The sequence below is a fragment of the Perna viridis genome, chromosome 9, assembly GCF_037379345.1.
Source record: "Perna viridis isolate PV_CMFRI_1.1 ecotype Kerala chromosome 9, ASM3737934v1, whole genome shotgun sequence".
Taxonomy (NCBI): domain Eukaryota; kingdom Metazoa; phylum Mollusca; class Bivalvia; order Mytilida; family Mytilidae; genus Perna; species Perna viridis.
In genome coordinates, this window is record NC_142453.1 from 35,233,314 (window position 1) to 35,255,731 (window position 22,418).

The 22,418-nt window shown below is 32.4% G+C and overlaps 2 protein-coding genes across 3 annotated transcripts in view; one reads left to right on the forward strand and one right to left on the reverse strand.

Annotated features, from left to right (window-relative positions):
• Nucleotides 1-8,430, reverse strand: part of LOC148607978 (DNA replication ATP-dependent helicase/nuclease DNA2-like) — a 41,642-nt gene extending 33,212 nt beyond the window's left edge. The window contains exons 1-3 of the mRNA XM_088546531.1: nt 8,285-8,430; nt 2,085-2,266; nt 902-937 (exon numbers count right to left, since the gene is read on the reverse strand). Coding sequence (XP_088402657.1) covers nt 902-937; nt 2,085-2,147 — 99 coding nt within the window. The 5' untranslated portion in view covers nt 2,148-2,266; nt 8,285-8,430. The remainder of the gene's footprint in view (nt 1-901; nt 938-2,084; nt 2,267-8,284) is intronic.
• A 26-nt stretch (nt 8,431-8,456) lies between these two features.
• LOC148607979 (NADPH oxidoreductase A-like) lies at nt 8,457-22,170 on the forward strand. Of its 2 annotated transcripts, none has more exons than XM_088546532.1 (14): nt 8,457-8,697; nt 9,293-9,444; nt 9,919-10,066; nt 10,684-10,814; nt 11,176-11,320; nt 12,196-12,400; nt 13,182-13,278; nt 14,496-14,618; nt 15,394-15,530; nt 16,932-17,093; nt 17,704-17,938; nt 18,831-18,914; nt 19,711-19,835; nt 21,605-22,170. In XM_088546532.1, exons 2-14 carry the CDS (start codon nt 9,327-9,329, stop codon nt 21,776-21,778), a joined length of 1,884 nt encoding a protein of 627 aa, XP_088402658.1. In that variant the 5' UTR covers nt 8,457-8,697; nt 9,293-9,326; the 3' UTR covers nt 21,779-22,170. The 2 variants fall into 2 exon arrangements, with proteins under 2 accessions (XP_088402658.1, XP_088402660.1); XM_088546534.1 differs by having other exon boundaries at nt 9,296-9,444.
• The last annotated feature ends 248 nt before the right edge of the window (nt 22,171-22,418 follow it).

Below are 22,418 nucleotides of genomic sequence, written 5' to 3' on the forward strand. Positions count from 1 at the left end.
AATTATCCAATAATTCTGATTTCACTCACACTTTGAGAACAAATTAACCTATGGTAGGACTACAAATTACTGTGATCACTATTGTTGACATAGAAAGGGCAATGAATAATGTGTTGTTTAATTTCCGCTGATTTTGAATTTTACTGTAAATTCCCATTTACAGTAATTGGAAATATCAAGATTTACATTTATGTGTATCTGAAGTCTTTAAAAATTTCATATTTCCTTCTAAGGAGAAGCAATCTTATTAGAAAACAATAAATTTCTTTTTAAAATTTGATTAGTTACAATAAATTGTTGTCAATGTATGCAGTTACAGAATTTTTTAAGACTGGTGTTTTGATGCAGTTACACTTAGACTAAGAGGACATAACTCTTTTTTAGGTTTAAACTGGGCTGGAGCTGGCATGTCAATTAACTGCTAGTAGTCCTTTGGTTGTACATGTGTGTAAAGTATAATCAATTTCTTTATTTCTGTTTCAACAAAGACTAAGACCATTTAGAACTGATTTTTAGGTATGTTGTGTAATATTTTTTCTGCAGTGGCCAGTTTTTAAAGGGGGAGGGTTGTGATCACACCAAAGAATTTTAATCTGCCACATTTTTTGTGCCTGTCCCAAGTCAGGAATTTTTTCTGGCCACTGTATGTCTTGTTTCGTTTGCACTATCAGTTTACTTTTATTTTTTTTTAGGAGCAATTATTTCACTGCATCTGTAAAATACTATTTTGGGGCAGCTGCGATCTGCCCAGTAGTATGAGGGTTTCTTCGTCATTCATTGAAGACCAATGGGTGGCCTTGAGCTGACATTTTTTCATCCTGGTAAGGTTGTCTTTTTTACATACTCACCATATCCATTCTCTTAATATATAGTATTTTGATGTAATTATTCCTGACTATACCTGGAAGAAGCTTGATATTGACCTCTGAGATTGGTTCTGGAAAATAAATATGTGTGCTTAATCAGATTTAAAACAGTTATGTAAAAATTCAAATTTTATTTATAAATGAAAGTGAAGCAAATATTTTTGATGCAAAAAATAGTATATATTATTGTACCAGGGTATATAGATTATTCTCAGTTTTGAAGGTTAAAAGCAGGTGCTGTTACATGTAATATTAAGTATGACTGGGCAAGATGTGATGCCAGTGTATACATGTATATACTTTCTGATTGCCCAATATTTGATACAACATGTACCAGTGATACTTTCTGTCAAGGTGTACAATACTGACATCGTTCTTTTTATTTATGACATACATAACACAGCCATGAAGGTGTTTTGTACATTGTACTTGTGTATTATTTGAAGATATAAAATGAATATAATGTACAACTTTGCAGTGAACTAATAATGGAAATATTAGGTAAAAATAAAAAGTTGTGTCATGAGCGCATGATCTGCCCATCGGCTGAAAGCATTTTTCAGTAAGAGCATGAAAACAGAAAAACCACCCCCCCATTTTTAAGAAAAAGTGCCCAAAATTGAAAACTCAAAATCTATAAAAAAGAAAGGGATCCTGTGACCATGGATACAAAGTAAATTTCGAAGTTTTTTTGTTTGCCTGAAAGCATTTTATAGTTAAAGCAGGAAAATGAATAACCAACCCACTTTCTAATGAAAAAGTGCCAAAAATTGAAAACGGGAAAATCGAAATTTTACAAACAACGAAAGGAAGCCTATGATCACGGATACAAAGAATATCCTGAAATTTTCTGCATTTGAGATTTTTAGTAAGAGCACAAAAACAGAATAAGTCATGCAAAAATCCTATTACTCAAAATCTGAACATTCCAAAATTAAAGTAATATGAAAGGGAGTTTTCTTTCATCAATATGAAGTTTTATTCAAATGGCTTGAAGTTTTAGAGGTATTGTAGGAAGAGTTGATAATGGGCCGACCGTAGTATACCATAATACCTCCCGTCAAAATTCATTTAAGAACTAAAGGTGGTTATCGTTGAAGTTGTCCTAATGAATATATATATGAATGTATAGTAGAATAGCAGTTTTAACAACAAACTGATAAAAAGCTTATTTTTTTTACTTAAACAAAATGCATAAGTACACATGTACAAATGTACCTCTTGTGAAGTCTTTTTCTTTGTACAAGCAGTTCCATTCTTTCCTTTGCTTCCACTAGGCATACTATCTAATGATGATCATATTCTGTTAAGGTGTAATGGAAAGAAGTCAGCATATAAGTCTAAAGGTCTGAAATCTGGAAATCATGGCCCTGTTACCAGCTTAAATACATCTAAGTTACCTACAGTAAAAAAATGTACCATAGAATACATATAAACCACTACTGACCTTGTATACAATATTAGGAGGGACTCTGCTACATACTATACACATTTCAGACCAAACTCTTCTGACTGGTTTTGATCTAACATCCTATTTCCTAACAAGAAAATGTATTTCTCACTACATGTATACTCATCTTTTTCAACACTAACACACCATGTATGCATTTTTTTATTTGGGTTTTGACCTTCTGAACTCTGCTGGCTTTTTCTTTTCCATGTATGCAGTCAACAGTCCCTTGTGTCAATCTTTGAGCAGTCATGATTGATTCCAAGAGACATTAAGACTGGAGCAAGAATCATTAGGGTGCACTCTACAGTTACTTTAAGGCACACTGTTTCACACACCAAGTTATCCCTGTCAAAATTTGTAAAATTTAAAATTAAAAGTTGAAATTTGGTGGATATATTGTTTAAATGTAGTTAAGCATTTATACATAAACAGATGGTTTTGGTTTGTTGGGGATTAATGCCCGAGCAGCAATATTTCAGCTATATTCAGGCGATGAACATGAAGTGGATGATAAAATGAAAATGAAATGATGATGAAATGAAAAATGGAATGGGACACAAGGATAATGGGGTCAACATATTTTGATTGCCACTGGAAATAGGGAGAGGTAGGTAGGGTCGGGCAATTTAGCCTCCTGTGGCGGAGCCCTATGGTTCCTACTCTGGGAGAATACCACAGTAGGGTTCTTTAATGTGCGAGGAACATGGCATCTTTCCCAACATGGTGCACCACTATGGTTTGCGGTCAGGTTTTCCGTATTATAGCCCGACAACCCCAGCATGTAACACACCAAAGGTACCCCATTCCAACACCTGGGGCACACAACTTTTGCTCTGTGGGCAAAGCGCCCTAGCCCCCCGGCTAAGGTTCTGACCACTATTTAGTCGCCTTTTACGACAAGCTTAGCGCCGCTGCAGGCCTATTCTTTTGACACCCGGACCAGCACGGGTCCATAAACAGATGTAATATATGTAATGGTAAACAGGTGTAATTTAAATGAACAATGTTATCCGGAATGTTTCAGTCCCCTGCTGCATTAGGTTCTCTCCTCAGCATCAGATGGTTGATTTTCAGAAACTTTTAGAACTAAAATTGTGAGTGAATGAATCGAAAAGGGTCGCATTACTTTTACCCTTTTTCCACTTACTACCTGCATGCTTTCATCATGTGGTAGTGTCTAAGTGCCTGATATTTTATAAAACATACTATTTGGCTGTTAGTTTTGGAAAGGCACTCCTGATTTGTACTAAAACTCAGTAATAATTTTTTCTGTATGTTACCATGGCTACTAGATTTTATAACAATAACCACTAAATAACTTATAAATGACTTGAACCTCCACACACCAAAGATTTCAAAAATACACATTTTTTCATGACAAAACACTAGAAATTTCTGTGCCGACTGCCTCAAAACAGCTTTATGAGACCAAATTTTCAGAAATGACCTAACTGTATTGTACTTCCTTATGACAAATTAAAAATGTTTTGAAATATTTAGGGATATCTTTAATTATTTAAAATATTGACAAAACCATGTTTGTGAATGCAAATAAGAAACTGCCTTCTGTATTAAACGCAATAACTAAATCTCAGTGTGCCATTTCCCTCAGTGACTCAAAATGTCTGCAATGAGGTTGCTTGAGTTTTGAAGAAAAGGCATTTTCCAAGTGCATAAGAATATTGAGTTGTACATGAACAGTTGGGCAGAGCTGTTAATTTGGAACAGAACGACAGTTCAAAAGTAAAAAGCTCTATCCAACTCAACATGTGCAATATCACATGTACAGTTGTATATCAAGGATTTTCATAGAGGACAGCCTCATGCTTCCTCATTGTTTCTTTCAAGTTCTAATGATTTAATCATACTATTCACTTATACTTTATAAGAGTGTCGTCTTTTGAAAGATAAAAATTCATTTCATGTTTTTTTTACACAAATAATGATGAAAAGATTTATTCAATAGAAAGATTTTTCTTATATACATTATTTTACTATCAACAACACTATATACATTCACATTAATTATAAAGGTTATATTGTTGATGATAAACCATTTCTAAAAAATAGACCACCCATATATCTGTCTAGACAAGATAAGTCTTTGTACACAAATGTAAATAATTCTCAATAAATGAGGATGAAAGTGCATGTTTTTCGGTAAAAGTCCTTATGTACAATAGTATCAAATAAATGTTGGCTTCAATTCAATTTTCAGGAGCATGAAGGAAGAGAATGAAACTTAAATCAATTTCGTAACCTTCACTTACAGAAAGTTGCCAACAGGAGAGTCGTTAAAAAGTTTGGAGTATCAGGTTAAATCCAGGTCAAAACGCCCTTTATCCTGTTTGCCCTATATCTTTTTGAGTCCATTCACCCTATACAAGCATATAGATAATTTCATAGGGGGAACGGACCCAATACACATTTGGGTACGTACCCACTATGTATCGCACATCTTTCTGTCCACAACATACTGTATCATAAACAATATCCAAATAAAAAATGGGGAGGGTTGCAGGGTCAGAGGATGCTAAAATTCCCCTCGAAGGCTTACACACAGGGAATCAAATTAGTGCACATATAGGTCTGAGTTTAGTGAACCCTCCATTACTGACCTAGGACTTATCAAATTTTATTAACATACAATTGTAGGTCCTGGACCTTAAATACAGTACATTAAAACTCTATAAGGATCTTTGGTTTTCATCAGGTTGACTCTTGAAAGGTCCTGGACCTTCCTCCCTCAAAAGCCAATGTGAACCCCTGACACATCACTTGAATTGGCTCATTTTTTCATTGTTTTTTTTATATAACTGCGACATGCCGAAAGTATTTGGTCAGTCCTACATATCCCATTACTTTCTATGTTAACTTATACTTAAAAAAAAAACCAAACTGTCAATTAAGTACTTTTCAACTGATTTCCAGGAAATTTTACCATTGAAAAGAAAAACATCAAAATCAAACTCTTGTAGTTTGATGAGGTTCCACAGTGGTTTAACCATGTCTGGTGCAATTAAAAATTCACATTTTTTTGTACCAAAATACAAGGGCCTGTCATCAAGGTCTGGTCAGGGGTGTAAACTTACTAACATATTCAAATCAGCTCAACATTCCATATATGGTATGATATTCCTTTTATAAATTTGCCTTTGTTATTTACTGTGCACCCTTAAAATCGTTGTATGCATTCAATACTGAATTCAAATTTTAACATTGATCTTAAAACTGCAATGAAATAAACAGAACTAATGGTTTGCTATCATATGTAGGATGCATTCCTCACTTAAGTCAGATGATAATTAAATGTAATTTAATAAAGATTTTAACCTCTGAACCGGAACAACATGTACATTGTAGGTTAAACATAAACAATAATGGCGGCCAATGACCCTTGGCATTCATCCATTCCTTAAGTAGGTTAGCATTTACAATCATAATATTTCTTTTGAAATTGAATAGAATAATATCCAGGTTACATGTATAGAAACAAAACCTGTCCATCAATTGTTGTTTTCAATTTTTGCTGGAGGCTTAATATTTTGACCACTGAATTGGGGTAAACAAACTCATTTCTAGAAGTCTCAGAGTGTTTCGTTCAAAACAAAAATTCAGTGTTGTAAATTCACTTGAAAAAAGCAAAGACCTATAATTAAAGAGATAAGAAACTTGTTAATTAGCCAGTCTATTGATAAAACTTGATTTTAATACTCCTTTTTTGTTTGTGTTGGTAGAAAGAGAAATGGGGTATGAACATGAAGCTAAGATATCAGTAAATGGGAAACTGAAGGTTTTATTTCAATGTTTGCAATACTTTTTTTAGTTCTGATCATTTAATTCAAGTTGTCATAGTCGATTAAGTAATATTTCCCGCCATGTGTTGATGTGAGATTTCAGTAAGTTGCAATCTCTTAAATACACTGTAACAGGTCTTTGAAAATAGTCATAGTGCAAACCTGTTATGTTATCAATAGTCTTATTGATTAAAGTGTCAATATTCCTTCATTTCAAATCAGAAAATCTTTCAAAAATAAATGTAAAATTTTAGATATTTGTAAAAATTCATGAAATTAATTTAGAAACACAGTCAAACCTGCTCTGCCAGTTACCTCAAATCACCGGTCACTTTCACTTAACAGTCATTTCAAAACCCGCCTGACGGTCACCTCCAAAAGGTGGCCAACGGTCACCAATTTGTCGGCTGAAATTGTCTTTCTGACTTCTTATACTGACCATTTTGTAAATATTTGGTTAATCACATGACCCAATAACAGTACCGTGTCACATGATTTTATTATATTTAGAACATGTAAATATTGATAATTAGGTTGCCGAAGGCATTAAATCAGTATTGCAATGAAAACAAAATTAAAGATTTGAAAGTAAAGGTGAGAGATTTACTCACTGACAATTGTAAAGGAAATGGATGTCAGCAAAACACAAATTACTAAAATTGCTAAATGAAAAGCAGAAATTATAGAGGACATTGAAAATAACAGATGGTGAAACAACATAAAACGGAAAATGAGGAAATACTGTTTTCATTGTCATATATTTTTATCTGAATGATATTTTGAATGAAAATATTTTTTAAAAACATGAATCTACTTCTGAAAATAAAAGATAAAAACATGTAATATTATGACAATCAGAGGTATTGCAATTTAAAGGAATATGGGATTATATGCTCACATCAAAGTCTTTCTACATCACAATTTGTAATTTCATTTCAAAGGTCATCTCTCTATAAAGGTCACTTTGAGTATTCCCCAAAGGTGACTGCTTAATACAGGTTTGACTGTATCATTCTTGGATCTCCTGTACTTGGCGATCGTAATACTGGTATACCAGTATCGTTCACAATACTGGTATAAAAAAATATTTAAGTTTTGTGATTTTTTTCAAAATCTTGTACAATACTGGTATACCAGTAGTGTGCTTATTGGTATTGTCATTGTGTCTTTGTTATGTAAACACAAGCTGTGAATTTGACAATGCTTTTTGTATATTTTTTTAGTAAGTTGTGTATTTTGACCAACTGCATAAATTTGCTTATTTGCATGTAATGCTGCATTTGGGGTGTGGATTTGTATGAAACTTGTATACTGAAAATTTCTGCATAGAATAGACACCTACATGTAAAAGAAAATTAATATTTTCTGCTTATTATTGTGATAAATATAACATCATAAAGTATGGATAACATCATGAAGAACTTTAAAGAAAAAATAATGAAGATGAAAAACATCAAAAAGGTTTAATTAGATATTGATAACTTAATTATCTAGATGATATAGGATTATTTAGAGCATCAAAGAACTTTGAAATTAAATGAATTAAAATAGTAAATTATAAATGATTATAACAGAAAGTAAAATAAATGACTGTTTATTGTAATGATAATTTAATCATTGCAATAGAAATTTTAACAATAACAAAATAATAACTTTATTCTGCAGACATACGCATAAAAATTTTTTCATTACAATTTAAAAAAAAATGGTTTTTCTTCATTAATTTTGTTGCACATTTGGCATATATGTTCTCTAGAAATATTTTTGTATCTTAAAATTTCGAATGGAAGATAACAAGTATTAGTATTTTTATCATATTGTTTCATTTTTGTCTAGTCTGGTATTCTGCAATTATTTATTTCATCTACACCAGTATTATATATCAATTAAAATATTTTTTTTTGAAAAATCACAATACTGGTATACAATTACAAATTACAATACTGGAATATTTTTTTTATACCAGTAATGCGATCGCCATGTACAGGAGATTCACATTTTTTTTCTAAATAATGTGATTTTGCATACAAATAAAGGAAAACTACAAGTGACCCGGTCACCGAAAACTGTACATTGTTAGTCCAGATAATCATGACGTTCGCTTTAGACTTCAGTCGACCAAGCACTATAAAGACTAATACATTGTACAGGGGTAAATATGTTTTCACCTGAAAATTCTATGTGTCTTTTTTGTGATACTGGGGAATTTTAAATGCATCAACACATGTACAGAGCCAGGTGATACGTGTGTATGTCTGTGAAATGTATAAATAAATCGAAATTTGGCGGCTCCGAGTTTTCTCCCTTCAACATTGAAGAGTGAATTTATAAGTTTGTTTACTTCCGGTGCACTGTTGCCGGCTATGTTTTCCCTTCGTGTATACATTTTTTGTTGGTGACATCCTTTAAGAATGAAGGGTATTGGGAAAAATAATGTGTTAGTTAAAGAAATGAACCAGTCCTACTTGCGACATTTCAAATTAATTCAGGAATGGACTTTAACCTTTAGTGGCCTTACCCTACCTCATACATGTAATTGTGCTGGACAATAATCAATATACAGTAAAAGCATTAACTACAGGTTAAGTATCACTCAATTGGGCCTTCTTATTTAATAATTATTGAATGATATAATGTTGTATTTTAACCTGAATAAAGGTCTTAACCTGTTAACATGTCGTGAACAGCCACACTGCCCACAGGCACTGTCTTTGAAAAAAGTTTCTAACCCTTTAGAATGAAGATTTTTACTCAATGTGTATGTGTTCATTTGCCATAAAAGTCAATACTTGGTTTCACCTGATAATATGCCAGGATAACCTGCAAATAAAGTCGAAATGTGAAAATATACATGTAGCTGCATTCTGCCTGTATAGAATTTAAAACTGAAAATCATGGAAATTCTCAATGGGTACATTGATCAAATTAGGCACCTTTCTTCCTCAGCACATCCAAGCCATTGCCTAAAATTTTAAGCCATTATAACAGAAATTACTCTTTTACTGGAGTATAAGAAGGTATGTGGTGCCGTTCATATTATTTTCAGGTATTTATCGATAAATATCAAAATAGCATATACACCACAGAACTGTACCTTCTGTGCTTAAATCTTATCTTTTGAAATTTGCAGCAATATTAATGTAAAATATCCATGAATATATTTTTTTAAATTTTAGCAGCCAATAGTGACAAAAACTATGACATCTGATCATGTGGATTTGGATTGTTGCAATAGTGGTTACCGTAGTGACTTATATTTACTACATTCTCTCATCGTCATCAGGCAGCTCATTTGAGAGTAACTCTATCGATGCTTTTATTAGACCAGGTTTGAAATTATCATACATTAGACACTACATCATGTACATGTTTGTTGAAATTAATGAAATGATTAAATGTTTAAGCTTTTTTATAATGCCTCTTATTGAAAGACAAAAGATACACTAAAGCATTGATGATGTAAATGGTATTTCTCTTCAGTATTAGGCCCCACTCAACTAGTGGGTGTATTATTGGAATCATCTCTTCTCCATCCATCATTCTGTCTATCTATCTGTCAGAATAGCTATTATCTTGGCTTCCAATGGATGGATTAATTTAATTTTTAGTGTATTGAAAATGGTTTTGGTTGCTTTCTGATATCAACTTATGTACTAATGGGGGTTCACCTAGCATGCACAACAAGGCATGCAATTTCATTTTAGTTTTAGTTCTTTGTTATGTATGTAGATCTATGTACATGTATGATACCTTTCATTAAATCCTCCTATGCGGCACTGTTGTTATTGATCTTTTATTTCAGCCACAGGGGAAGATAAAACCAGAAACAGAACAGAGAATAGAAAGGACAAATACAAAAAGAACTACACAGAACCAGGAAAACAAGTATTGATTGTTTATGGCACAGAGTATGGTTTTAGTGAAGAAGTGGCTAAATATGTTTTTGATAGGTGTGTTTATGAGTTGAACAAGTGCATAAATAATAATAGAGTTGATATAAAATTGCTATCAATTATTATAGTCATATTTTTATAATAACAAAATTATCCATTTGATATGCACATGTACTGCTACATGTACTTCATGGCTGTCACACATGCACATGATCAATGAAATCCGTTTCAATCATTTGTATTGGAATTTAATCTCGAGCAATAGCTATCAGAAAGAAAGTTGTACATTTACAGAACATACCCTAAGTGTAATTGTACCAGGGAATATCATTTTTGTTGATATTGCAGCTTCATGGCAAACTGTGTTTACTTTGAATGTATTGTTGATTATAAATATCCTTCATAGATCAATAACCACATCCTATTTTAATAGGAATCACCCCTAGCTTATAGGCTCTGCTATACAGGATGTACAAAAGGCATGAACACTATTCATTTCATTAAATCTGGCAAAGTGTGTATGGTTCACTATACTAATTTGCTTGAAGAGATGGGGTTTAGCATTAAGTTTATAATTTTGCACAGAAGATTGGTTAATTATGTGTTGAGTAATATTTGTATTAACTTGTTTTGTTGTTTAATGTCTATGAAGTAAAATGTTTAACTATTTTTAGAATATATATGACCAACCATGCAAGTGATAAGACCCATTTACAGCCTCGTCTTGTCAATGCTAAACACTACAGAGTTATTGACTGGGCTCAAGAACAAGTCTGCTTGACAATTATTTCAACCAGTGGGGATGGTATGGTTAAAATCTTACATGGGTATATTTTCATTGAAGTGAGGTTTTTGTCTCTTTGACATATACACCATACCTATTCTCTTTATATATAAATAAGATTTCAAATAAAAGTATCGGTAAGGTAAATGGAATCATTAGAAACGTCATGAGATAAATATATTGTTTGAAAATTCAGCATATTGCAGATTAGAGTGGCTTCCTTACACACACACACACACACATATATTGCTTTTTAGTATGTATGTACAAGTTTATATACATAGAAGATGCAATTCTTAATGTTTGTGTGAAAATAAAAAAAATCATTAACCAATAAAAACAAGAACTCTTTTTTTTTTATACTGGTTTGTTGTTTAATTAGGTGTACCCCCATCAGATGCAGAGGAGTTTTACAATTATATCATGTCCCACTCGGAACAGTATAGGCAGTTGAGATACTCAGTACTGGCAATGGGAGATTCTAACTACCCGCAGTTCTGTAAAATTGGCAAGAATCTGTTCCAGAGGTAGGCTCTTACTGGCGCATTATAATGCACTACACGTTATCATTTAACAATGGATGTCTCTTTTTTTATGCCATTCAGGCTTTAATTGGCAATAAAATCCTTGCATCCTTGGCAGGAAATCAACAGGACTACTTTCAGAATGTAGTAACAATGGTGATTTTTAAATAACCTTCAAGCAATGCTTAGGGATATATACATGTAGGAAATACAATGTACTCCCGTTCATTTATCTGTAACTCCCCTTAACTGCTGAATGAGTCTGGATAAAACTTTTATGAGGACCGACTTTTATATGTAGATGTGCATAAAGGGAGATAACTATTGGTAGATGCCTGTAGAATAAAATATCAAACTAAGAATTTCTTTTGTGTTCATATTTCAGGTAAAAGTGGGGGTATATTTTTATTAGCCCGATGACTGTATTCCTAGATTCAATCATGCATGGAATGAAACCCAGTGCACAACATTTAAAGAAAAGAGTAAAAGTTTTAAACCAATATTTGTGCCTTATGAAACCATACTGACAAAATTAGCTTTTAAAGGGTGCAAATAATTGGACTGCCAATAGGCATAGTTCACTACTGCCTCCTTCATGTACAAAAAGTACCACTGAATTGTAAATTCTAAACACAAGTAGTTTTGAGAAGTACATCTGTTGTTGAAAATAAATCTGCTTAAGCTTTATAGTTGCAATGGATGTTAGAATCAACAATTTATTTTTGACAAAAACAACTGAGGAGTTTGATTGGGTAGATGTTTTACTATTTTTCTGTCTTGTCTTCAAAATTCAACTATAAAACACAGGGTCTTTTAAGCCTTTCCATTGATAAAGAAACAAAATGAAATTGATAACGTAAAGTATGTCTTCTTTAAAGATTTCAGGACTTATCAGCTAAGTGTATGGTTCCTTGTCATAAAGTAGACATGGAGGACTGGTCAGTGATCAATACCTGGCTGCATCAGATGATAGATTGTTTACAGAACCTTGACCTGGAGGTTAGACAGGATTACCTAGATCTCGAGAGTATTGATGATGGATCTGGTTATGATAGAAGTAATCCTTTTATGGCAAAACTGAAGGTACTATTGCAATAATAATGAATACTTATCAACAAAATTTGATGTCCATCCCTTCACTTGTCCATGTTCAACCATCACACCTCACCAAACTTTAATTCAAAAACCATTCAGACAACCAACTTTTTATTCAATTATAAACACAGTTCCGTAGATCATAAAATAAAATTCATGTTGTATTAGGCTGCATATCTCATTTAGTGTTTAGGAGTTTTGGGCATTTTTCCAATTTGAAAATTGTATAACCCCCAGATCAGCGTAGTGTTTAAAGGTTTTTTTTGGGGACCTTTTACAGCTTTCTTTATGGTATGGGTTTTGCCCATCATAGAAGACCGTAGGGTGACCTGTTTGGGGTTTTATACACTTGCTTTATGGTATGGGTTTTGCCCATCATTGAAGACCGTAGGGTGACCTGTTTGGGGTTTTATACAGCTTGCTTTATGGTATGGGTTTTGCCCATCATTGAAGACTGTAGGGTGACCTGTTTGGGGTTTTATACAGCTTGCTTTATGGTATGGGTTTTGCCCATCATTGAAGACCGTAGGGTGACCTGTTTGGGGTTTTATACAGCTTGCTTTATGGTATGGGTTTTGCCCATCATTGAAGACTGTAGGGTGACCTGTTGAAGTTTAATTGTTTGTTGCTTTGGTATTTGGTGGATGACTGTTATGTTGACAGTCAGACCATGTCTCCTATTTTTTATATTAAGTTTAAAGTGATAACAGATTACAGTAAATTAGTGAGTTTATAGGATTGGTGGTGAGAATTCAATGTTTCTCTTTAGATAAAAAGACTTTTAACTGATGGCAACAGTTGTGATGACAAGGAAACCATACACTGTGAATTTGACATTGAGGGCAGCGACTTGACTTGGTTATCAGGTAACTGAAAAATGTGTCCCAGAAATCTTATCACATGTAAACTGATACATTTTTTGTATCTTATTGAAAATAGAGCTATACTCTTTCATGTACTCTTTCCATGCAATTTATTTTAAATGATTGTGAACTTGTAGATTTTCATATTTCCTTACATTGGCCCTTTAATTTGAATAAATATTTCGGTTTTGGTTTAAACTATAATTACGGCAGGAATGGCACCGATAATTATGTATTATGTCTTTCCGTCCTTCATAGTCGGTATTTAGTTTTATATTAATGGATGGAACTCATTGTCCTACATGTATAGAGACAAAACAGTAATCATAAGTGTATCAAACTTTTGTATGGGTTTAAATTTAGTTCTCTTGTTTCTTGCCAATTTTCACTCCTGGCCAGTTGATTAATAAAATTCTGTCTGTAGAGAGTTTTCTGTTCTAGATACTTGATTGTCCTGGACTCCATCTTGAATTACCATGAAGGTCTTAGGTGTTTTATATCATTCTGACAAGATATATTTTTGAATTTCTTATCTTGAGTATGCTTTTTGAGTATAAAAATGAAGAATTGAAATGAACAAATAGTATAAAATTGACTAATTAATGTTATTCAGAAAGGTAGTGCACCTGTGACATCAACAGGTTAGTGTCCTAATCTGACACACACTATTTATTTTTGGGTATTTTTGTCATTTTTATCAAGAGTAATTGAACTGTTTCCATTTTGAAAAATTGAGAGAACAGAAACTACAAATATAGCTTGTTGATTATTAAATTTCTGTCTTGTTAAGAAATTAATTTGATATTTTTGATATGAATATTCATTTCTCTAAATGTGAGAAATTTCAAAATTAACTCACTGTTGTTGTAGATTCTATGTTTCTCCCATTCTGTGCCATAGATAAAAAAAAATCACATAATTTTTTAACATCAAGCTGTGATTATATTTCTGTGGGAGTTTCCCTGCCATATTACATTTTCAATATTTTCTACAGATTTCATGGGAGAAACAGTTTCTCCTTCTGCTTGATATAAATTATTTCTCCACTCTTTTTGGTAAAAAACAAAGATTCATAAAAAAGCTTGACTATGTTGAAAATCTTAATTTTACCATTTGAATTCAAATGGAGGATACTTTAAACCACTCATTACTGATGGACAACCTATTTATAACCCCTTATTCTACTGAAAACTAAAATGTTGAATATATTCTCTATTTAGGTGACGCATTAGGGATTTATCCCCAAAACAATTCAAGGCATGTGGATGAAATCCTTGGATGTTTGAATTTCAGTGGAAATGAAACAGTGAATACACCTAGCTTGGCCTACAGACCTTGTGATAGTAAGCTAAAGTTATAATTTCTTAATTTCCAACTAAAACTAGCATATTGATTTATCTTTAATTTCTGTCTTTAGATTTTTCCCAGCATTATTTGGCATGGTTTTGTGTTAAATATCACTATTATTCACACAGCAATAAAGTTTTGACCCATTTAATTAACTTTTCTTTTAGAAGAACTATCTTGATATACATGTACCAAAAATATTAGAAACATATTAAAATAAGCCAGTTTTAAACCAATACTAGCAGTCTGTTCAAACCATAACTATAACAGGAGTATGATTCACATATTGTTCTGACCTTACAATCTTGTTTGACTGGTGTTTTAAATAGACATCATTTTAAAATATCTACTGCTTAAAATATATATGAAAAAAAAATGTTTTTTTTAATTAATCATATAACTGTTATTTTTAAAAAACTCCTTGCAAATTGTAGTGTTCTTTAGATGTTTTAGGTCTTTGGAAACATTTTTCCTGTGTGGAGGTTTCAGGCCTATGGAAACACATTTTCTGTTAAGAAGTTTCAGGGCTATGGAAAAATGCTTTCTGTTTAGAGGTTTCAGGACTATGGAAAAATAATTTCTGTATAGAGATTTCAGGCCTATGGAAACACATTTTCTGTTTGGAGATTTCAGACCTATGGAAAAAATGTTTTCTGTTTAGAGGTTTAGGGACTATGGAAACATATTTTCTGTTTAAAAGTTTGAGGCCTATGCAAACATGTTTCTGTTAAGAGGTTTCAGGCCTATGCAAACATGTTTTCTGTTTTACAGCCACTGTCAGTCTCCAGTTAGTCCTTTTGAAATACTGTGACCTGAAACATGTTAAGCCTGAGTTAATACAGAAGCTTACAGAGATATCCAGGGATTCAGTAATAGCAGAGAAATTCAGAAGAATACTGGATAAGGGGGTAGGAAACTTAGACATTGGAATGTTATGTGTGTTTATTTATATGATTAAAGTGGAGATTAATTTACACACACACAAGCCACACCAATAAGTCCCATGTTGCTCATAAGACAATCGAAAATTGACCACAGTTGTGGTCTCAAAGCCTGATAAGGATTAGGTTTTATACTGTAAAGGCTTTAGTGTACCACCCAGAATGGTAGGTACAGTTTTGACCATATCACTTGTTATACTCCCCACTTGCAAAACTGGGGTATATAGTGTTGGGAGACTCCTTCCTTCCATCCGTACTTTCTTCCTTGGTTCCTCCTGTTACACAGCTGGTACTCATTTCTTATTGTTACTCCTCATACACCACAGAATGTAGTTTAATGAAGTTTTCTCAGAATCTTTATTACATGTTCCCATTATTCATTTCCTACTTGTTAATTTGATCCAAATCAATTTGGATGTCAAAAAGATGTATGCTTATCAATGGGGGAATGGGGGTACCAAGTTAGTCAGCATTCTAGATTAGGCTGGTGTGGCTAAATGATGCATGCTTATCAATGGGGGAATGGGGGTACCAAGTTAGTCAACATTCTAGATTAGGCTGGTGTGGCTAAAAAATGCATGCTTATCAATGGGGGAATGGGGGTACCAAGTTAGTCAGCATTCTAGATTAGGCTGGTGTGGCTAAATGCAATTTTGACCTTGAGATATGTACATGTATATGTACCTTAAATATTAGGGGTACTCTCACACTTAAGTAATCCTGTATAACTTATATTGACCATTCCAATTTTAGCTATGACCATTGTGGGATCTGCTTCTTTAGTTTTATTTTTCAATTTTCATGGTCATTAGATTTCAACCCATTGGATTCAGTGAGTGGACTAAATCTTAAATTTAACTATTGAGTGTTGAGAAATCTTGTAATCCCCAAGCGCATTGGAGGAGAATTTGTTTCTCCCTTGGAATCTGTAGAAAACTCTGAAATGTAATATGGCAGGAAAAATGTTCAGAAATTTAATAAGTACTGGGTGGTTAAAAGTCATGCGCATTTTTAATTACAAGCTTAGAATGGGAGAAACTATATTATTTAATGTGTATTAGTAAACATATTACTCGTAAACCATGAAACTTCTTGGTAAATGAATTCATTTTTAGAATGCTTTATAACTTAAGTTTTAGTACAAGCAAGCAAAATCTGCCAAAATTAAAATATAATGTTTTCAAAAACCCCAATCATTCAAATTATTCAAACCAGCTGAGTAACCAGACCTAAACTTTATATACACAATTGAGTACTTATTGAAATAAAATATGGTAAAGATATCCTTTGTTCTCAGTTAATTGGTGTAATATGATGACTAGAAAGAAGGTTTTTTTCTAAAATGCCTGTTCACATATAATTTTCTAGATAGGACGATCTAATATAGAGCTGCATGATTACCTGTCAACTCATGAATTGATAGATGTTATAAAAGATTTAGTACCAGTCTCTCTACCTCCAGAGAAGTTCATCAGTTTGTTAAAGGGTCTTCAACCAAGATACTACTCCATATCATCATCACCTTTAGTGGCAAGTGTACCATTACTGGTTCATTCAAAAACATTTCTGGAGTTCTTCATAAAATATCAATGAGCAAATCTTTCTACATAATGAGTATTGATCCTTTTTAACAAAAATCAATACTATTTTATGGACAAACAAGATATATCCTGATTTGTTTCTGTTTTAACATCACATAAAAAAACATAATTTATTAAAATTACAGTAGATAGGTACCAAAGCAGAAATGGAATTGTAAGTTAAGAAGAAAAGTACTGGTAATACTTTGATAAAATGTAAATTTTGTGGAGTTCATAATGCTCTTCTGTTACTAAATTTGATATTTCAATGAAACCTGTCTAAAACAAACATTTTTACATGTTTTTAACACTGGCAAAAAATATACCAAAGTGTCAGCAGTGGGATTATTTAGATACATCAAAATCCTAAACTGAAGATAAGGGAACCAAGATGCCACATGAAAAAGTAAGGCACTTGCAGTATGAACTCCAACCAATAAATATTTAGGAATTGCAAAGTCACATGGTATACTGTGGTTAGAACATAAAGGAGTTGGCAGGTTTTCTGCATATGAATGTAACAACTTATGAAGATTGTTCTTTGTACTACATTTTTACAGGACAGTAAAACAGTATGTGTAACTGCAGCTGTGGTAAGATACATCTTGAGTGGTTCTCCAAGAGAAGGAGTGACTACAACATACTTACAGGATCGACTGTCAGTTTCTAATCTGGTACCTGTATTCATCAGCAGGAACCCAGATTTCAGGTTGCCTAGCAACCCAGATATTCCTGTAATTCTCATTGGTCCAGGAACTGGAATAGCACCATTCAGAGCTTTTGTTCAGGAGAGAAGTAATTTGTCATTATTGTTCTTGATCTCACTCCCCAAAATTAATTTTGAAGGTTACATACTATAATATTGCATGTTACAGAGTGCTTAGATATGGAACATTCCACTGGCACAGCATCTTAATTACAATATAAACATTGACACTATTCCTAAAATTTCTATCCTATTCCATTTATTGCTCGGCTGGAAAGAAATGTTGTCAAGTCAGAGGTAGCTTACCTGTTAGAACCATGATGCCCATTGGATTATTACCCAAATATTGTGGTATATATTGAATCATCAGGTTAATGTAGATTTTGAAACATCTTAGAAAAAATGTAAAAAAGAAGGCTTAGTTCTTCTATAAAAAGTAATTTTCTATAAAGCAGTGGTACAAATAAAGTGCTCTCAATGTTTTTAATCAATAAAAATTCCAATTTGTTAATGTTAAGCTTTGCTTCTTTGGCCTACCCAATGTCACATGGACATGTATTCAACACTTACATTTGGGATATGATTAATACGCCTTATTATCAATCTATACGTGTGGCTTTAGTTTGAAAAATAATGAATTTGAACAAAAAATAATGTCTAGTTCCTATGTAATTAGTATTTTATCATTATCCAATTTTTTACATGATGTATGTGTAGTTCACAAGTTGTGTATAGAATACACATTTAGATTCAGAATGAAATATACTTGAATTCACAAGGACTATGCACTGGATTCAGATTATATAGCACTTTGGATAATGTGCATAAATTTAATTTTAATTGGTTTGCATGAGATTCTTTATTTCAATGTGAATGGCTTGTGGATTTGATTTTGTATCTTATTCACATCCCCATTGAATGCACATTATATGTATGTGTGAATGAGTCATGAATGTGATTGATCTTTTCTTCTGTTTGTAGAGTTACAAGGAGTGAAAAACAGCATCTATTTATATTTTGGATGTAGGCACAAGGACAAAGACTACCTGTACAAAGATGAGTTAGGTATATAATGTTTTGAATGCATGGGATTTGTAGTGATATCCTCTGATTGTATTGCATGTTCACACTGCAACATTTTGGAATCGAATAATAATTTGTCCCATTATTTGTAAGGGATTACAAGTGAACACTTAGCCATTATTTAGTGATTTGCCAATAATTCACATTTTGCAGTTTTCTACAAACTGATTCTCATCCAGTCAATTTCTTGATTTGAAATAATGTTCCAATTTCAATACATTTTACTAAAATTTAGATTTTAACATTGTATTTTAAGCTTGCAGGTTTCCATTTGATCAGTGGATGAATATTTTAACCACTACTCTCTGAAGGAGAATCCATGTATACATTATTTTCTCTACTTTTATACCTAGGTCCTAATTATTCGATCTCAATTGACATGATTGAAGTTGTTTTAATTTGACAAAACCACTGATATGTATAAATTTAATCATGTTCTTCTCTTTATTATGTCACATTCATTGCTCCCTAATGGCCTCTGATTTGGAAATAAAGATATATTGTGTTATGTTTTGTTATAAATGCAATTTTCTTGAACTTCACCTGACTCTATCATGTAATTCATCTGATTTTAACATAAAATTTACTTAACCTTATCTTCATGTGAAATCTGTCTAATGGTTTTAATCCCATGTATTCATAATGAATTGTACAAAATGTACTAAGTCAGTCATAAAACTTACTTGATTAATTCTTGTGGAAATATTTTTCTTGTGTTAGTCTCTAATCAATCATGTAATACTTGGAATGACTGTCACTTTTGTTTGTAAATCTTCAGAACAGTATACGAAGAGTGGAACAATCCATTTGAGTGTAGCTTTTTCTAGAGATCAGGATCACAAAGTTTATGTTCAGGATTTATTAAAACAGGGTTCTGTGAAGATTTGGAAGCTTTTGACACAGGTTTGTATTAAATGACGGCTATATAACAAGAATGAATATGGTGAATATGTCAAAGGGAAAACCCATCCAGGATGATAAATGTCAGCTCAAGGCCACCCATGGGCCTTTAATGAACGAGGAAACCCTCACACTACAGGGCAGGCTGCAGCTGGCCCCAAAACAACACTATAGTATAGTTTACGCCAGTTTTAGTCTTATATATATATTATTTAGGAAATAATTCGTGGAAGGGGTAGATATGTACTCATTTTAAGATGGGTACAGCATTAAAATTTGATTATTTAAAAAGCAAGCGACAGCGAAGTGTTAAATGAGAATATAAGTGCCAAACCCATGTTAAAATGAGTACAAATCTATCTGCGGAAGGAATTATTTCTTTTCTAATATGAAAAATACGGTCATTTTTGTGACAAAAATTTTCCTAGGCTTAGCCAAAATAACAGCTGTTCTGTTTAACCTCCCCCGTATGGAAGTTGGATTAATTTCAGAAATAAACTACATATCCAAGTAAACCATCTCTTTAATAAGTATCAGTATCAGTATCATTATAGTATTAGATAACCTCTCAGCCGTTAAATCATTGCATAAACCTTTTTATATGAGTGTTTTGTCTCAAAACGACAACGAAAGAACAGAGACAGTGCGCAGATGCTAAAGGTGGGGTTGTACCGACATATACTGTTTGACGATATGAAGACATCATATTAGAAGTTCAATTAAATTAATATTCAAATTTCTATTTTTCATTAATCATTTCATGATTACAAATGAAGCATACTTATGATTGGCTTAATCACAAGTAGGAAAGAGCATGACTACCACCTTAATTTGAATCTAATGCATTTTTTTTTTTACTACAAAAAATTTCGCGGATGTATAAATATTTCCTGCTGTCGTGGTTGTTGTTGGGTCCAATAACTTATGTTTATTTACAATAACTTGTTTTGTTCTAAAAAAAAAAGTATATAGTGCATGCAAATATAGAACCTGATTTTTTTTTCAAGTTTAAAAGTAAAACGTCAAGGTCTCAAAAAAAATGTTATGAGAACAACAAAAAAAAACAACAAAAAAATAACAGCATCAATTTTTAATTTATGAAGTAGGAAAAGTATCAGAAAGTTATGATGTTTCACAGCCAAAAAAATCTTAAATGAGAATTAGATCAACTGGTAAAATTCACCAAATATGTGTAAATACAGCATGTTATGATTATCATATGTTTTAGTTTACATATGGTTTTAGTGTTGATAACATACATTTATTACCAAAAGTAGATTATTTTATGTGAGTAAGCTAATATTATATTTTGAGCATCATATGTAAATTGCATGATTATCATATGTAAATTATCATGGAATACATATGAAATCAGTAACATAAGATAAACATATGAGGCACATTTGGCAGTGTATACAGTGTTCTAGGATTTTTCAGAAATTGAGGTTTCCTCAGGAAAAATCGATATAAAATCAACTTTCCCAAAGTCAATGACTGCTTTCCTAACAAAACAAATCCTTACAGCATATGAAGTTTTCAACTTGCCACAGGAAAGTGTAATTAAGTACCTAACTTTCCCTGACCCAAATTTTACTTGCCCCGGGTAACAGGAAATAGGAATCCTAGAACACTGGTATATGTGTAATTATTACTGTTGGCAGTCTTTCAAGTTGAGTGTCCTTTGAAGATTTATTCTGGTTTTAGTAGCCTGGGCTACATTTTACATTTTGTAAAACTTTTTTCATTTGAATAATAAAAACATGTTTTTGTAGGAAGATGCCCATATATATGTGTGTGGAAATGCTAAGAACATGGCACATGATGTACACAAGACTTTACTGTATATTGCTAAGATGGAAGGTGGTATGGATCAGGAAGAATCAGAGTTATTCCTTAAAAACCTTGAAGAAAAGTGTCGCTATCAAAAAGATGTATGGATATCATAAGTGGTTCTTTAGAAAAAAAATTATTTTAATGAAAGTCATGATAGACATTTTCTCTATTAGTTATATGCATTTTAACTGAATGCATTCTTGTTTGCTAACACACCAAGTCAAGGAGATTTTTGTTTTGTATTTTAAAAAAGATTTTGAGGCATCAATAATGGATTTACCAATGACAAATTCAATTTAAAGGCAACATATAAGGGGATGAATTGTCAAATCTAGGTCTTCAATATATATCATATTTTATATGTGTTAAGTATAAGTTAAGAAAAAAAAATGCTGTAATATTTCTATCTTGATTTATTGGTGTACAATTGATGTCAAATCTGTGATATACTTATTTTGGTGCTGTATTTTTGCCCTTAAATTTCGTGAATAAAGTGTAGACTGCTGACTTTAGTAATTTAATGTGCATCTTCATAAAAACCAAACATTTTACCTGTATGGTTATAAACAGCTGTATGAAATAGTACCAATACAATGAAAAGACGTGTGAGGTTGAATTTGGGGCTTAATCAAACCTTGTGTACAATTAAGTAAAAAGGTACTTATACATTTTTTACTCAAGTTATTGTCCAAATATCAGGAAAATGCTTGTTTCAGACTCCTATATGGATCAAGGTACAACTCCCAAAAAATA

Coding starts and splice junctions, on each gene's coding strand:
- LOC148607979 (XM_088546532.1), top strand. CDS start 9,327: ATGTGGATTTGGATTGTTGCAATAGTGGTTACCGTAGTGACTTATATT. Junction 13,279..14,495: donor CGACTTGACTTGGTTATCAG/GTAACTGAAAAA, acceptor TTCTCTATTTAG/GTGACGCATTAGGGATTTAT. Junction 17,094..17,703: donor TATCATCATCACCTTTAGTG/GCAAGTGTACCA, acceptor ACATTTTTACAG/GACAGTAAAACAGTATGTGT.